General features: G+C 43.1%; 2 protein-coding genes across 11 annotated transcripts in view; one reads left to right on the top strand and one right to left on the bottom strand.

The window, feature by feature from the left end:
- Positions 1-1,614, bottom strand: part of ZFYVE28 (zinc finger FYVE-type containing 28) — a 298,503-nt gene extending 296,889 nt beyond the window's left edge. For 2 of the 7 annotated variants that reach the window (XM_039539482.1, XM_039539481.1), the window contains exon 1: positions 917-1,608. In XM_039539482.1, coding sequence (XP_039395416.1) covers positions 917-955 — 39 coding nt within the window. In that variant the 5' untranslated portion in view covers positions 956-1,608. Of the gene's footprint in view, positions 1-916 lie in introns of all 7 variants that reach the window. The other 5 variants (XM_039539483.1, XM_039539484.1, XM_039539486.1 and 2 more) reach the window with 4 other exon arrangements.
- The window catches only part of CFAP99 (cilia and flagella associated protein 99), a 92,247-nt gene continuing 74,118 nt past the window's right edge, over positions 375-18,503 (top strand). For 2 of the 4 annotated variants that reach the window (XM_039539491.1, XM_039539488.1), the window contains exons 1-2: positions 397-484; positions 6,684-6,811. In XM_039539491.1, coding sequence (XP_039395425.1) covers positions 409-484; positions 6,684-6,811 — 204 coding nt within the window. In that variant the 5' untranslated portion in view covers positions 397-408. Of the gene's footprint in view, positions 485-1,325; positions 1,908-6,683; positions 6,812-18,503 lie in introns of those variants that run through there. The other 2 variants (XM_039539490.1, XM_039539489.1) reach the window with 2 other exon arrangements.

The following is an 18,503-nucleotide window of genomic DNA, read 5'->3' as shown; positions in this document are numbered from 1 at the left end:
CCTCCAATGAGACAACTATCCCCCAAGAACAGTATCAGAAAGCCTCCCCCTCGTCCTCTTTTGTTGTCAGGTCCAAACAACAATAAAGCACATGCTCTGCTTTGTCATCTAGCCTCCCTGAACAGATAAGCTGCGTGAAGGGCTCTTCCGACGCGCTGAGAAACCGCTCACTCGAATGCAGGTGCCTTGCAAATCCAAGCACCCTTTTGCCGTCTCTGATTAGCTGCCTCTGAAACCACAGTGGGTCATTATCAGCAGCACAAATAAAACAAAATCCTATTTCTCTATAAATCTCGGCTGCCTCCCCTTTAAAATTGGGTCTACCTTATAATTTAAAAAAAAACCCGCATATTCTTCAACTGCCAAGGATCGAATCGGTTGTAAGTTACAGATACAGCAAATCACGGGATGCCAGTGACAGATAAGCAAGGTTGGGAGGGCGGCCGGTTGCCGAAATCCCTACTGAGCGCCACACACCGTCCAGGTGACGAAGTATCTCTCCCCCCCAAAGGGAGGCACTGCCAGGCCCCTCCTCGGACCCCTTCCCTGGCGCTGCACCACCCCCGCGAGGGGCTCTCGGCAGGCTGCCCAGCAACACCGAGACAATAACATGCTCCCTCCTCTGCCCACAGCAGCGCGCAGGGGAATGGGATGGGCACAGCGGGGCAGGTACCCCCCCCAGACAAGCCGGGCAGGGGGCTCCCCCCAAGGACTCCGCTCACACGGGGGATCCTGCAAGACCCCTCGGCCGGCGCTCCCCGCGCCTGTCCCCGGCACCGGCCCCGCGCACACAGGCACCGGGGGCTCCCTCGCCCCCCAGCGTGCAGGAAGGGCTGACACGTAATGGACACCCCCAAACCAGAGCCGCTGCTCCCGCCCGGCGGCGCGCCGGAGATGCAACCTGCTCTCAACTTACCTTGGGCTTGTAGAGCCACTTTCTGAACCTGTTCATCATCACCCCAGCTGCTGCCTCCGCCTCTCAGGCCGCTTCCCGCCCCGGCTGCTGGGAGTGGGGGGGTTACGGATCCCTCTTCCCCGGCACCTCAGGCGGCTGCTGGGGGACCCGGCGAAACCCCGTCCCCTCCTCGGGCTGCTCTGCGGGGCTGGCAAACCCGGCCACGCGAGCCGCGAGGGAGGCGCTGCCCTGCTGCGGAGGAGTATCCCGCAGGGCCCCCTCAGGCTGACCTGCCCCGGCACCGGCCAGCAGCAGCAGCGGCAGCGGCGCCTCTCTTCATTGACAGCCCCCAAAACATTCCACCGCCGCCACCAGCTCCCAGCAGCAGCGCTCACTCAGCGCATGCGCACAGGCGGACCCGCTCAAGCTCTGTGCGCTGCCTCTGGCCAGCGCTCTCTACTCTTGCACCAATTGGAAGGCGGCCGCGAGGGGCCCCCTCCCCGCTCACCCCTCCTCCTCGGCTGCCCATTTGCGGAACATGGATCCCCCACCCTAAGCAAGCTCAGAAGGGGAGGACTACAACTCCCAGCATGCCACGCCCCGTAGCTCAAGGGGCCACTGAAAATAAGAGTGGCGAGTTGTATGCTGGTACTTGTAGTCTTGTCGCGGGACAATAATTAATGCGTCCACTTAATATTAAGTAAATTATTATTATAGTCAACCCGTTTAATTGGGTTTCAGGCAGTGTCTGGGGCTAAAAAAATCCACCAGCTGGAGTCCCACTGACCACCAGTTGCTAGGCAACGGTAGGTAAACATTCGCCGCCATCGTGCTTTTAGCCTTGTAGTTTTTTACTCCTCCCTGGACCATTCGAATACACGAATGAGGACGGCTGAGTCGACTACAAATCCCAGAAGCCTCCGCGCCCCCACGCTGCGGGCATTATCTGTAGAGAACCAAGTAGTCTCCGCTGCAGGTGGACTGTGCTGATTCTGCTGCGGCTCCCATAGCGGTGAGTGAGGGGGGCTGGGCCATGCTGTGACCCCTTACTACTGGTCCAGGGATTCAATGCCTTCACCTTCAACTACAAATGTCCCGTCACGGCCCTTCGCCCGCCCCAGGGGGACCCCGGTTTAGGGCTCGCCCCAGACGCCCACTCCCCCGAGGCTCGCTGCTATTTAGTTCACTGTGTGAGAGTCTCCAAGATGAAACCCAGTGCTTATTTTGTGCCAGGGCTGATCCCGGCACCTCGGGGCTTTCGGCATCAGTGCTGAGTATTAAAAAAAGCCCACACCTCTTTCATTGCAAATTAAACAGCGATGAAACCTTAAAAGCCCACTTGTGTCCACCTTCCCTGTGTAGAAATTTAAGTAAAACAGCCTTTAGTTTATTTATTTGTTAGAAGACCGGAGAAGTGCCCCAGTATCCGTGGCTAAAATTTTCCCTCTCCCACCCTGTTGTGGAGCTTATTAGACTTGCTGGTGGCCTCCCTACCACTTCAGAGGTAGCTGCTTTTCATCCTTATTTCTGTCTGGTCGCACTTATTGTGTTCTGGGCACATTCCAAACATGGTCTCTATCATGGGAGCTGAGAGACCAAGAAACAAACAGGGTAGAGAAGGGGTGTTGCATACATGCAGTTATTTTAACTAATATGTCAATATAAAATTACTAAAATAGGACAAGTAAAGTGTACTCCACAAGCGTAACATTGACAGTCAGGAAGATAGCCACAGGCATGTTTCTGAAGCACTTTGGGATCCTTCAGGATGAACAGTATTAAAAATACATGAGATCTTTTATTGGACTAACCAGCTTCTGTTGATGGGCAGTACAAGCTTTTGAGCTACACAGAGCTCTTCTTCCTTCCACCAACAGTAAAAGATATTACCTCACCTATCTTGTGTCTCAGATCCTGGGACTAACATAGCTACAACACTATAAAATACATGAAACACTATTATTCTCTGGGGTTGTTAGCATGTAAGCATTCTATAGTGCAGTGGTTCTCAACCTTTTTTCCTTTGCAGACCCCTACAACTTTTTGAATGGAGGTGTAAATCCATTTGGAAATAGTATGTAGATTCCCGGGGTTAAAAGCCACTATTTTATGGTAACAACAACCTTTCACGGATCTCATATATAGTCTGCAGACCCCAGGTTGAGAACCACTGCTATAATGGACATCACTGGGCAAAGCAGTTATAATTGCTTACACCCCAGTATGTGTTGTCAGCAGTAGGGATCAAACTTGGGACATCAGGAGCTTAATAAATGATCCTCTGCTGCCTGATCTAAAAGAGCCTATTCTCTTAGCTGTGGCTGTACCAAGCTCAGATGTCTAGTTGGCCTAGCCACCACCAGATAGGCACAAAGTGCCACACCAAGTAGGCATAATAGCTTACATACTCTCCCTGGCCAGGCAAGCATGTTATGCACTTCAGAGACTTACCAATTCAGTTCACTATAGAGGCCACCAGTTGTAATGCCAATGCCCCTGGGTGAGTCATTGGCAGCAGGGATCAAAGCTGGGAGGGACCTCTGGATCTTAATGCTTGAATCTTCACCACCTAAGCTAAAAAATTCAACTGTCTTAGCCAAGGCTGTAGCAGGTTCAGTCTAGTTGGCCTAGCCACACCGAGTAGATATGGCTTACACAGACTCACAGACGCATAGACTTTAAGGTCAGAAGGGACCATTATGATCATCTAGTCTGACCTCCTGCACAATGCAGGCCACAGAATCTCACCCATCCACTTCTATAACAAACCCCTAACCTATGTCTGAGTTATTGAAGTCCTCAAATTGTGGTTTGAAGACCTCAAGCTGCAGAGAATCCTCCAGCAAGTGACCCGTGCCCCATGCTGCAGAGGAAGGCGAAACCCCCCCAGGGCTTCTGCCAATCTGCCCTGGAGGAAAATTCCTTCCTGACCCCAAATATCGCGATCAGTTAAACCCTGAGCATGAGAGCATCTGTTACATACATGACCATAAATGTATACTTTTGACAGACAAAACAGAGATAAGACAAAAATGGTTAAGATGTGTGATCATGTGCATCACTGAAGGGGAAAAAATGTTCACTGTATAATTTAACCAGAATTCTAGTGGCTGACTAGATGTCTATAAATATAATAGAAAAAAAAAGAACAGACCATAATATTTTGACTGTGTGTCTTTTTTTAAGAGCAGAATATTGAGAGGTAGGACTGCTTTATTCCTAATTGTGCCACTGATTGTGGTGACCCTGGACAACCACTCTTAATCACTCTGTCCCTTCGTTTACCTATCTGTAAAATGAGGATAATAAAATTGACTTGCCTGAGGGTTGTTGTGTAAGGATTAATAGCTGTGAGAATGCACTGTGAGATCATCAGATACAATAATGCTATATAAGGGCACAGTATTTTTACTATGCATATTACAGAGCATGCAACTACACACTTTCAAATATATTCATGGTAGGATATGTAGGAAAATATCAAATGTAGGATCTGGTCCTTTAACCAGTTAGCACGCATTAGAATTACTGCTATTGTACATCCATACCACTTGTGTGGTTTTAAAAAAAACACACACACACACCCCTTTTCCATCTAAAGTTATGCTGCCCTAAGACAAAAGCATGCTGCAAAGAGAAGTTGTACCCTGACTCCAGTTGATTATGGCCATAAAGTGGTGTGATTAAATGTTAGGGGTGCAGAAAGTTATATGGTAAGTGGGGGTGCTCTGTTGTAGCCATATTTCCCTTCTGTGGAACTTTTTACCCCACATTCTTTGCAGTTTCCATGGTTTTGTTTCCTTCTGTGCCACATAGATGAGAAAAGCATCTGGGTCGTTTTGAGCAGCACCTACTCAATCTCATTGAATTTCACAAAAACCTTATTCGGTCCTGATTTAAGAAGGTGTTGTAGTTCCACTGACGTAAATGGGGTTGCAACCTTTTAAGGCTATTAATTGAAATTCTGGATATGGTAGTGAAGGGTAGAATGTCTGTTGACACTGAAAACTTTTTAATAGCTCAGGATTAGAAAATATAATCTCCTATTATACTTTGCAAACAGAAGGATGCCGAGGCACCAGCTTGTGGTTTTTACTCCGAATTTTTAGTGTCCTTCCACCTTATTGTGAATTTAGTTCTGTTTTATTTGACTGAAGCCAGCATCAAGAATAAACAATCTGATAATCATTTTTTTAAAATAAAACCTGTTAAAGTCAATCTGTTTAAATATAGTCACTCACTGAACTGCTGCTGTTAAGAAATTTTTTTTTTACATAGTACCTGTATCAGGGGTTCTGACTGTTAATTATAGAGCTTCAAACATCTTGGTTTTCATTTAACTATTTTCAATTTTTTTTTTAATTTTTACTGTGGATGTGTGAAGCTCAGGATGTTCAGAGGGTGAGGGCCCCAACCTATTCCCATTACAGCAGATGGAAAGACTCCCTTTGACTTCAGTGGGAGTTGGATTGGAAACCTTAGGGCAGACTGAATAACCACATAGATACATATCCCACCACACACCTTTATCTAAATCTTTAGAGCCTGAAATAATTTTGGCATTCTTGGGTGGAGCAAACTATACCCCATAAAAGGATATAGAAGTGAATGTTCTCCTCTTGCACATTGGATGGTTCTGGGCAGTGTTTTCCCTGAAGCAGAATGCTTCCTAATGCTTTTTCTGTGGCAGTATGATTCTGTGGCACCATTCACGCCTAGGCTGTCCCTTAAAGACACGATGCAGCTTTATAACATTTATATAATAATAAAACTGCTCAGAAATTTTACTAGTTAGCAGTTGTGTTTTAATCAGATCCGTTAGCTATATGCTCATATTAAACAGTCACACAAACTAATTTTCCTTTCAACAGTTTGAGATTAGTATTTAAACATGTTATGGCAATTTAAGTGAAACGTAGTAGTGCTGGAAGGCAAGGTACAGAAACTGTGTATTAGGAAGTATTCTAACAGCCTTTTAAAATCTTGATCAAGCATTCTTTTTTATCAGAAGTGTATGATAATATGTTAAATACAAGATTTTGGAGGGTTTAACATTTTATTTTCACTATGTAAACATTAAATTGGTGATAATTTTGGTTTGAATGGCTGGACTAAGATAATGACTTTACTCACTGAACATTATTAATGTTTACCTGGCAATGTAAACAGGCATGGTGATGTACAGAAAAATGTTCTCAGGACAGAGACTTCTTTTAAGTCTAGGGAGCCAGTTCCACAAATTGTTGCATATATGAGTAATACATAGCACAATGAGGGATGTCAGCAGACAAAGGGTCAGGAGGGAAAGGGAACAGAGTAAGGGGGTAGTGTGCAATCTTGAGTTGTTTCCCTAAGACTGGATTTAAGACTAAACTTTTGTCTTCAGTTACGTCTCAATAGGAAAGTTCTGTGGGTTAAATTAGGGCAGAAATTGTCCCATAAAGTATGCATGCTGGAGTTACTGTTTCTCTCCAATATACGTTTTAGATATACACTTCACCCAATAACCTGGTACTGAAATTAGTTGAAAATGTTATCCTAATGATCATTAAAGAGACATTGTCAGAATAAAAAAGGCCTCATCATTTGTCACTTATTTTATTTATATTTATAGCATCTGCTCATTCCTTCTGTTAACCCTTCTGGTTGGGCAATTAGGATTTTGAAGGCTTAACCTGAATGTTCCCATTTACAGTACTGCAGTACATGTGTCTCTGCAAGCCTATCAACATACATTATGCTGCAATTGAAGGAGCCATGAAAATTTAATGATTTACTTTATTTATAGGACTCTGCATGGTGAAGATGGCCAGCCCAGAAAAACATATTGAAATAGTGGTCCAGCAGCTTAACAAATTTAATCCTGAAAATGAGAGCACAGAGCATCTCTTGGATGAGTCAGCTAAGGTTTTACAGGTACATTAAGTGCCAGTTTATCCTAGGTGGATTTCAGAGTTTTAGTGGGAGCTTTTTAAATATAAAGATGTTCTTTCTCTAATGTAATATTTTGAATTACACTGAATTTTCCTATGTGTTTTATAATGTTAACCTACATCTAGGGTGACTAGATTTTCAAACCCCAAACCAGGGCCACTTTCTTATAGTTGTCACCAGGAGCCAGGGAACTGGTATGAGAGGATTTGGATGAGACACCTTGACCTGGAGGTCTAGTGGTGGAAGGTACTGGAAATGGTTTTGATAGTTGGGGGTGATGGGTTAGGCTCTTGTGGCTGAAAGGGTGGGTGAAAAGGGGGATTGTTTGTGTGAGCAAAGATGGGAGAGAGATTGATAACAGATAGTAATAAATAATAATAGGAGATATACCAAATCTTCTAGAACTGGAAGGGACCTCAAGAAAGGTCATTGAGTCCAGCCCCCTGCCTTCACTAGCAGGACCAATTTTTGCCCCAGATCCCTAAGTGGCCCCTTCAAGGATTGAACTCACAATCCTGGGTTTAGCAGGCCAATGCTCAAACCACTGAGCTATCCCTCTGTCACTAGAGGAAGAGAGAGGAATGATGGTCCAGGGTACTAGGACTTGGGAGATGTAGATTCAAGTCCATGATCCTCTACAGACTGTGTGTGACTTTGGGTAAGTTACTTAGCCTCTGTCCTCAGTTTCCAATCTGTAAAATGGGAATAAGTTGCACTTCCCTGCCTTACAGGAGTGTTGTGAGGTGCTCAGATACTCCAGTAATGGGTAACATAACCTCCTTAGACAGATACTGTAGTTAGATGGGCAGGAGTAAGTGACATGGGATTGGTTGGGGTGACGACATGCAATTGATGGATGTATATTACCATCATCCTATTTACTTTCATTCAACCTCCTTTCGCTGATCCCTGGCTCCCATTCCAGTACTGCTTCCCCTTTTCACTTCTATTGAAGTCTAGCCCAGAAGCTGCCTCTATGTTTGGCTCAGTGTGGCACTTGCCAGGCAACCTCCTGCATTTTTTTTAATTCTGCCTCAGATTGTCTATATCCTGCAGATGGTGCACCCTCAAAGAAGGGCCACAGAATCAAAGAGGAAGCAAAAGGAGCTTAAAGATAGGGAGGGTAGTGTGTCTGACCTCAATGGAAAGGAAAGAAGAGAGGTTGGAGAGAAGGTAGACATCCTTCTGGCCAATATAGTTTAAGTAAATCAACTGGAACAATGCAAAAAGTTGTATTTATGGTCCAGAACCAGAATATATGGTCACCCTAGTAATACCCCAACACTGCAGTCCTTAACTGGTCAGTACTCCAACTGGGATCAGCACATGGGGCTGATTCTCCACAGCCTTGCGCCTTATGTAGTCCTTTCCGTCTTTACAAAGCAGGTATCAAATGCTACCATTTTAACTGAATAGTCTTTTAAACCCTCTTTGTACAGGTGTAAATAGCTACACAGAGTGCTAAGCAGTGGAAATCAAGCCCAAGGACTTCAGGCTAAGGTTCAAAGTTAACCCTTTTTGGGTTTTGTTTAAATGGTAATGTTTTGTTTACCATCAACACTTTTTTTAAAATGGTCTTGTTTCCTACTACTGTCGTCTTAGTTCTTTTACAGCATCTGGAGCTGAAATCTCCATTACAATGCTCGGATGGGTTATTGCACCAAGGCAACCTCATTTTAGTAGTCTTGGCAGTAGATATCATAGGCCACACAATGCTTTTATTTACACGTGGGCGTCCCTTTTAAGTCACTGCAGTGGAGTTGTACCAGTGTAACAGAGCAGATTTTGGCATGAAAATTATATAATGAACACTTTCTATTGCATTTATTTCACACCTGAACTATATTGACTCAGAATAATTTTGATAGGAAACTTCATCTGCTCTTCATACAGCAAAGAATAAGGACGTTTAAATTGTTCATTCACAATTTTGGAAGAAGGTTGGAGGAAAGGAGGGAAAGTGTTATGTCAACACCTCTGTATTTCTCTTCACATTTATTGAACAGTTAGATTGTACCTCCCACTCTAGAGTGGGAGGGGGAAAGACAAAAGCACCACCTGCTTCCATTATGGACAATGGAATCAAACTTCCTGACACATCCTTTTTAAAAAGGAGGAACAGGGAAGACTGAATCTAAGGATATGGCAAAAGTCCCTATGATACTTGCACTGTCTAAATTCTCCTATTTGGTTCTTTACTCTCCCTCCCCCTGAGTATTTTTGCTGTCATTTTATCCCTGAAAATAAGATTCCTTTTTATATACAACTTTTTATAAAAGTCACTATAGAAACCATGCAGTTATTACTCATTCTTCAAGGAAAGCTCTCTTGATTGTGATTTATTTTTTTCCTCTTATTTTGCATAATGGGCTGTTATCTGGGGGGGCGGGAAATAGACTAGCACCTGTGTATATTATTTCTCTACACTCTTTTGTCACCTGTCATTTGTATTTTATCAGTGTCACAGAAATTCTTCAAAGTCAGAATTAAAATATTTTCTGCTTTACTATCAATTAAATTCCAAATTGGTATTATACAAAGTCTTTCATTATAAATAGATTCTTCTTGCAAGTTAATACTTTACACTTCTGATAGTAAATTCTTTTTCTGCTTGATCTCCAGCAGTCCTTATTTAAACTGTATTATTAATTTCCTAGCATCTGTGGGTGTTTGTGTTGCTACAATGTTCTTTAGTCATGGAGGGAGTGGAGTTATTCTGGGTATATATATTGGTGTGTCTAAGAGCAGAATTTGGCCCTGTATTTACAAACTAACTATAAAACACTATCAGTCCAAATATCATCTGACTGGTTTAGTCATAATTGTGAGCTGCTATTTAAAATTTCATTTTATTATCCTGCAAGGTGCCCTGAGATGCAAAGAATAAAGGTAGCTCTAGCAGTGTACTTTTGATTAGATTTGATGCCATCTACAGTACATTCTGGGATAGGTCTCATTTACACAGTTTGCTTTGATAATGCATCAGCAGAGCCTTGCAGTCACATCTGGAAAAAAAATCAGAGTTATTTATTATTTGCATTACCGTGTCACCTAGGACTCCTAGTCATGGGCCAGGACCCCATAGTGCTGGACGCTGTATAAATAAACAAAGATGGACTCTGCCCCACAGAGTTTGCAGTCTAAATAGAAGACAAGAAACAGCAGATGGATACAGACAAATTGGGGAGTTTGAAGAAACAGACAGTCATCCCCATGATACTCAGTGGTCACTGCACACCAGCAACTTAACTATTGTCAAGTTTTTTGTACACCTGACAGCAAATAAGAGTTTGAAGGAGAGATGTGAAGGAGAATAACGAGGTAGCAAGAGTAGGTATCAGGGAGGGGTTGGTCAGGGAAGATTACGAGTATTATTTTAGCCATGTTGAACTTAAGCTGACTGTTAGGCATCCACAAAATGTCAGAAAGGCCAAGGTTTTAGATTTTAATTCAGGATTCTTACTCACACAGAGATAATTGTGAATATGCTCTCAAGGTAAGGTTGAGTTTGGTCTTCAGGGAGAGAGTCCGGGAGCTACTTTGAGCAAGCCAGGTTGTATCCCCACCAACCAATCTACCAGTAGCACAGGGTCAGCCCTGGGGAGACCTCTTCCCTGTTATATTTTCAAGTTAGATGGTAAGAAGGGATTTTGTAGTGAATTGGAGGAAAACAAGAAGAGGCAGGTAAACAAATACATGTTAAAAATGAAGGAGAGTCAAGTGGCAAGAAAAGAATATGAGTAGTAAAATGCAAAGGGACAAAATTGCAGTGAAGATGTGCCAGCCTTGTGGACACATTTTTTATAAATAAGAGAAAACTCCTACTCCTTGTGTTATGATCATTCTAAATGAAATGTGGTTAAGGATTTCTATTTTTGGTTAGCAGCAGATAAACATTGTTTGACATGATTAGAAATCAGTGATCAAAATTAGTCTACAATTGATTCAGCATCTTACCCACACTAGATCTCTTTTGCTGAATACTTAACATCCCCACGTCATGTTCTAAAAGGGATTTTTTTCCATGCATTGGTACTGTAGAAGGGTGAACTCACTGCTAGAGCACCTCTTCCTGGCAGGGTGTGGGGTAGTAGCTCTCTCCTAGATAACACCACCTACTGACAATTGCTGCAATCCCACAGTGGTTCACCTTGTCTCATGGTTTGACCCTCCAAACAGGTCACTTTAAAGTCTCTTCCCTTGTGGGATACCAACATCTCAAACGAAGTGTCCCACACAACATTGGTCATCGATACCCCATCTTCCACCCTCTAGGGCTTCTCTTCCCTTCCACACCTCTGTCAGAGAAGGGCCCCAGGGATTCTACGTGGAATCTTTTAACCCAACTGAAAACCAAAACACAATGAAAGCAACTTCTTCCCCCTCCCTCAGGCTTAAACTTTAATCCATCCTGGGTCCTCTCTAGCTCTCCATTCCTCTGGAGAAGAGGAAGAGTTACCTCAAGAGTTACCTCCCTGGAGTCTAGGCTTTACTCTGGATCCTCCACATCTATCTTCCTCTCAAGGCCATCTGCCTGTCAATGGGCATTCCCTTAGCCCCACTGCAGGAGTCTCCTTCACCTCTGCTGCCCTCTTCCGTCAGGGCCTCTCTAAGGGTGTAAAATCACTCCTGAAGCCCCTCTTCAGTTATACATCCTCCTGAGTTTCTTCTCTGGAGATCCAGGTCCTACCATTTTGTCAGGGCTCACCACCAGAAGTTGCTCCACCCCAGTAGCTTATCTGGGTCTCTCCAGGTTCTACTCTCTACTACTGATCGAGAACTGGCAGAGTTTGTCCCTTACAGCCTCCCTTTTACGCTAGTCTTCCTCTTTATACAGACAACCCATCTCCTTTCTACCTGGGCTTCATCTTTTATTAAGCCTGGCCCACCCACCAGGTGCAACCAGGTGGATTAACTAGCCTCTCCAGGCCACATTAACCCTTTCGCCATCTGTGTGGGATAGATATCCCATCACAGGTCCCTTTGAATTATCAGACTTAACCAACTCTTAAAAAGAAATCTACATTTTGATTTGTTATAGTTAAAGTAGTTGCAACCTAAAGATTTATTATATTTTAAATTAATTAAATTGGCAGGAATTTTTTCAGTGAGAACATAGGTTAAATAGTACAATATACAGTTTGTAGTCACAGCAGACAAGCTGTTAATTTTTTTAAACTTTGATCTTGGACACTCAGACTGTGGGCATCAAAGTTCATAAAACCAGATGCTAACTGCAAGCAAAGGCTTGTGTTTATATGGTGTGACCTGTTTGGCATCAAAGTGCATTCAGTCTGATTAGCCCAGTTAACACTTCAAACTGAATTTTTTGAAAATTCATCTTGATTCTTTTAGATAATAGGTATAAAGCAGTTTAATATCTGGTACTCACCTTCAAGGCCACATCCCTGCTGACATTTTGTACTATTCTCCTGTCAATACTAATACTCCTCCTAATATGCCTTCCTAAACAATCCTTTGATATCCTTCTTTATGGCTTCTTCGTTCCACATTTTGCCCATGTGTCCTAACTAACCTCCCTCTCTTCTTCAAACAGTTACTCCATTAAGTCTAGCAAAGACAATCTGCCAAAAATAGCTCTGTCTTATCCAGAGTGTTTTTAGGAAAAGTTATAGTCTGATCATTATGAATAGGGCTAAAATCATAGAAACATAATAACAATGTGAAGTGGCACAGGTACTGTTGTGGACCCAAAATAATCCTCATTTTCCTGTTGAAACTATTAGAACCATTAGCTTTTGCTGTAGTAACAGATGACATTTTAATATAGCACTCAATCTGGCAAACCCTCATGCAGCTACCCCATGTGAATAGCCCCTTTACCATAATAGAATTATTTGCCTAAATTAGGGTTGCAGGATCAGGCCATAGTTTTGACTTTTGTAAATCCAGCATAATTAAAAAGCTCACTGCTCTCATTGGGAGTTCACTGGTCTAGTCCTTTGTCCCCACAGTATTGATACTGAGTTCAGCCTGTCTATTGGCCTCTCATGCAGTACATGCTTTACTTTGGCAAGAGGGCTCAAAGTTATCCATTAATCTGGTTCAGTTGTGTATGTCAGAGCCACCCACTCACTCTGAGCAAAATCCCAAAATGTCAAAAATCACAGATTTATTTTTAAACATGAAAATCACTTGATGTATGATTCCTGTGATAGGTGTTACAAAATCTTAATTATACATGTCTGATGTATATCATTTGTGACCGATTTTTACATGTAGATTGTGAGCTCCCTGAATAAAACCCATCTTCAATGATGCTTGTATAGTGCAGAGCACATCATCAACATTGATTTAATAATAAATACAGTAGTGTAAATCTTTCCTATGACTTCAGTGGACTTTTGATTAGGCCCTTAGAGAGGAGTAACATTAAAGCCTGAAGTAATATAAACTGATCAGATCACATGTAAAGTGAGTGTATTCTGACTAGAAGTAGCTGAGTTCAGTGTAAACTACTGTTCAAATCTCAGGAGGTAAAAACAGCTTTCTCTGTATGTAAAATATTATCTCCTCTCTTGAATGTTAGTTTAAACTTAGAATAAGGATTTCCAGCCAGGGGATTTCTCTTCCTCTCTCTCCACCGAAAGAGAAACCCTCTTTTCCTCCCCTTTCCCATCCTTTTCCCCCTTATTAATCTCTTGAAGAAGACACGTTGCTAGCCCTTTCCAACTCCTTCCCCCCTCATTGGCAAAGCTCCACCCCATTACCTGTCTATCTTACGTAACGCTACTTTTCCTACTCTCCTGTGTTGAAAGTATTGTGCTCATTCCCCCCCTGCCCCAGCCTGCTTGATCCCAGTTCTCCTCTGCTGGTTCCCAGTAGAGCAAAAAGTCAGGAATCAATAGTGGGAATGGGTGCATTAGGAAGGCAGGCTAGGAGAGGTGAGGGATTCCTACACAGAAGGAGGCAATGCCAGTGAGTACATATTTCAAGCAAGAGTCAACCTGCTTCATCTTCTTCCCAGCACAGAACACCCAATGGCTGCCTCCATGCCTTTAGGAACTGGTCACTTGCAAGGTATTAAACACTTGAGAAGTAGCCAATACTGAACTTTCAAAATTCAAGGTCAAAATGGAGAGACTTTCAAATGTTTCTGATGATAATGACATTCTGAATGTATGTAACAATATTTCATTTATTTTCAATGTAGCCAATGCACAGTGTAGTAATCGCTAGATTACCAAACACAAATCTCAGAACATCCAATAGGCAATCTACCATACATTGACTGCTCTGCCACAAGTGCTGCCACAGTCATTCCACACCTCGCAAACTGAGGTATGAAAAAAAGTAACCGAGTATGAACAGTGACTAAATGAATGGGTGACCTGTCCTGGAGAAGGTCAACAGACACAGGCTCTGTCAGAACCAAGGAGTAAGGTGAGTTCCAGTGCCCTCCACTGAGAATACCCTACCCCACCCAGACTCAGCCATACAGACCTGGGGATAGACAGCTTCCATGTACTAGCTAATCTCAACTGCCCAGTTGCAATCAGAAGAGAGAGGTGGCATCTAAGATATACAGGACCCAAACCATAATGAGCTTTTTATATCAAAACCAACAGCTTAAATTGTACCCATACACAATTTAGAATCCAGTGCAATCTGTGGAGCTCAGGGGTAAAAAGCTCCTTGAATGAAACACTTGTAATTAAATAGGAAACCATATTATGCACTTGCTGAAGGCTCCAAGTGGTCTTAAAGTGTAGTCTCAAGTAAAGCACATAGTCGTCAAACAGGCAATCTGGAAGAGGCAAAACTGTGGATGTATGTGGTCAATCCATATCCAAAAGGAATAGTTAGCCTCTCTGCTAATCAAAGGGGAGGGGAAATCTTTTGGTCAATTCTGCTGTCTGGATATTCAAAGGCAATTGAGAATCCAGTAGGACCTAAGTTGCCAGCTTCAGTAACAAAATTGATTGCAATTGAGAAACTAGATATAATCAATTACAGTTTCTACGGAAATTTCCCCAGGCAAACAACTTCTAACCTCTGCCTTATCTAGAGGGACCCTCAGCCAACTAGCTCTAATGAGAGCTCCAATCTCAGATAGACACAGGAATCAAATCCTCCCGCAGAGCCAGTCTGGAAGTAAAACCTGCAACAGAGCCAGTCTCCGGGTGACCTAATGCCTGCAGCTGGCCTGTAGTAGGCTGCCTGATTGGCTGGAAGAGTACTCAGAACTGCTATTCAGCCCAGCAACAGTTTAGTGTCTGTTTCAAGCATTTGCCTATGGCTACAATAGCTCCTGTGTCTGGTTGTTCCCAGCCCTGCTTTTGTCTTGGACCCGGCCTTGCCTCAGTTCAGGTAACCCAGTTCTGACTCTTGGCTTTATATCCAGACATCAAACACATAGTAAGTACCCTATTAAATTAAAAACCAACTTGGTAGATTTTCTGTCCAGGAGAGAGGACATTTTTGGTATATGGCCCATATAGTCCTTAGACATTAAAGTTCTGAGGCACAGCTGACCCCAAACTGCTCCTCTTGTCAACACATTGCTTAGCCTCAAGCCATGTACTGATTATATGCTTTTTTGCCCATTGTTATGATGCAAATAAGTGCATCATTTCTCTTTCTGTAGAATCATAGAATATCAGGGTTGGAAGGGACCTCAGGAGGTCATCTAGGCCAACCCCCTGCTCAAAGCAGGACCAGTCCCTAACTAAATCATCCCAGCCAGGGCTTTGTCAAGCCTGACCTTAAAAACCTCTAAGGAAGGAGATTCCACCACCTCCCTAGGTAACCCATTCCAGTGCTTCACCACCTTCCTAGTGAAAACATTTTTCCTATATCCAATCTAAACCTCCCCCACTGCAACTTGAGACCATTACTCCTTGTTCTGTCATCTGGTACCACTGAGAACAGTCTAGATCCATCCTCTTTGGAACCCCCTTTCAGGTAGTTGAAAGCAGCTATCAAATCCCCCCTCATTCTTCTCTTCTGCAGACTAAACAATCCCAGTTCCCTCAGCCTCTCCTCATTAGTCATGTGCTCCAGCCCCCTAATCATTTTTGTTGCCCTCCGCTGGACTCTTTCCAATTTTTCCATATCCTTCTTGTAGTGTGAGGCCCAAAATTGGGCACAATACTCCAGATGAGGCCTCACCAATGTTGAATAGAGGGGAATGATCACGTCCCTGGATCTGCTGGCAATGCCCCTACTGATACAGCCCAAAATGCCGTTAGCCTTCTTGGCAACAAGGGCACACCATTGACTCACATCCAGTTTCTCATCCACTGTAACCCCTAGGTCCTTTTCTGCAGAGCTGCTGCCTAGCCATTCGGTCCCTAGTCTGTGGCAATGCATGGGATTCTTCCCTCCTAAGTGCAGGACTTTGCACTTGTCCTTGTTGAACCTCATCAAATGTCTTTTGGCCCAATCCTCTAATTTCTCTAGGTCCCTCTATATCCTATCCCTACACTCCAGTGTATCTACCACTCCTCCCAGTTTAGTGTCATCTGCAAACTTGCTGAGGGTGCAGTCCATGCCATCCTCCAGATCATTAATGAAGCTATTGAACAAAACCGGTCCCAGGACCGACCCTTGGGGCACTCAGCTCGATACCAGCTGCCAACTAGACATAGAGCCATTGATCACTAACCATTGAGCCCGACGATCTAACCAGCTTTCTATCCACCTTATTGTCCATTCATCCAGACCTTATTCTTTAACTTGCTGGCAAGAATACTGTGGGAGACAGTATCAAAAGCTTTGCTAAAGTCAAGGAATAACACGTCCACTGCTTTGCCCTCATCCACAGAGCCAGTTATCTCATCATAGAAGGTAATTTCTGTACTGGAACTATCTTTTGTCTCTGCCCCTGTTAATTCAGGGCATGTGAAGAAGTACAGTAAATGGAGGCAGGTGATTGCACATGTACACTGTAGAATAACTGCTTGTCAGAGCACAGCATTTGATCATTCCCTGGTGTTCTGTATGTGCTAGATTTTATATGGCCTCCAAGTCACACTTTAGGCACTTCCGTCTTATGCTGTTTGTGGATCTTTTCCTGTTTCATCATTCTTCCTTCTGCTCTTTGCTCCTTCAAAAGTAAATAGAGTAAAATGGGTTTGATACATTACCTTTTCTACTCAGGGCATCTCAGACCGTTTCATGCACTAATAAGTTGAATGCCATGATTTTAGACAAATGGAGATTCCAGTATTTTTTGCTCACAAGGATTGAGGGAGACTGGAGAGTGCTTATTATTGGAGCCTTACTGATGTCCTCTTATTTTTTCTCTTGAGGATATTAATTTCATTTTTGCCTCTTAGGGAGAATTCCCTTCAAATACACTCTTTCAAATGATGGAGTATAATCTGGGGCTAAACGGCTTTACAGATCTTCAGTGAGGAGGTTAGATTTCTGAGTTTTTCCTATCAATCCTATTAAATGATTAAGTTAATAGACCAGTAGCTGAAAGAAACTTGCATAGATCTTGGTCCTGGAAGGTGTCAGTAGAAGTTGAGGGTGCTAAGTACTTCACAGGAGTTCTCAGCACTTTGCAGGATGTAACCCACAATACTAATATTAATTTCTTCATTTTTTTTATTTTCCGTCCACTTCTCTAGTCTTTTGTATGTCCCCTCATTGCCATCTTTCCCATGTTGGCTGCTTCTTTCCCAAGTGTGTCCTCTGCCCTTCTCTCCTCTTTTAACTACTCTTTGGGCAGAGCCTTGATTAAGGGTGCAGCTGAGGTCCCACTTATGCTGACTCCAGTCCCTAGCTGCTGGCAGGACTTTTTAAAGATACATGATCCCTATGGTCATGCAGCAAATTTCAAGTGTGGTTCTACTATGCACCTTCTTACTCAACAGATCTTTTTCGCAATGTGTATTTAGAATCATATTTGCTGACTTCATTGACAAAAATATTTGTTTACTATTTTTTAACTCCTATTAGCCCTGCAAAGTCAATAAAGCTGAGAAGAACTGAGCAGGACTCTATTTCTACTTGTGTACCACTGACAGACTATTTGCTAAATTTCAACCCCAGAGCTAATCAGTTGCACTTGTGCAACCTCAGTGAGGGTAATGAGACTGCAGGAGTATAACTGAGTTTATAAATTGGCCAGCAGAATTTTTATTAGCGATGATCCACAAGAAAAAAAGTACCCAGCTTCACTCTGAGAACCTAGGCTGAGTTTTCAGGGATGGCAGGTAAAAAAAACACACTTTTTTGTGTGTTCACTGAATATATTTAATCTGAAAGACAGTAAAAGAAAATAAACCTGGAACTTCACAGCACCATTTTTATAAACTGACTTTTCAGATTAGAACTATACTTTAAAGCACTACCATTTATTTGTCCTCACTTTCAAGGCCCTGTGTTGTGATGAGCATAATTATATTTCAGGAGGTGTTTGGCATGGCTCTTTTCCAAAGCCCAACAATGCCACTCTTGAACTGGATGGTAGTCACTGCAGAAGAATAGGAGTCACACCTTCACTCTGCTGTCAGAGACAGAGTAGTGGATGAGGTGGACCACTAGTCTAATGCAGCATAGCAATTCCCCTGTTCCCACCCCTCCGGGCAGGCATTGACGATGCTGCTTACAAGTGAAGAACTGACAGAGAAGCCATTTTGAAGAATAGCTCATAGAGCCTTAGACATTAGAACATGCTTATTGAGAGAGAGAGCACATTGGC

This window comes from Mauremys reevesii, linkage group 5, assembly GCF_016161935.1.
Source record: "Mauremys reevesii isolate NIE-2019 linkage group 5, ASM1616193v1, whole genome shotgun sequence".
NCBI lineage: Eukaryota > Metazoa > Chordata > Testudines > Geoemydidae > Mauremys > Mauremys reevesii.
This window is presented reverse-complemented; position numbering and strand designations above follow the sequence as displayed.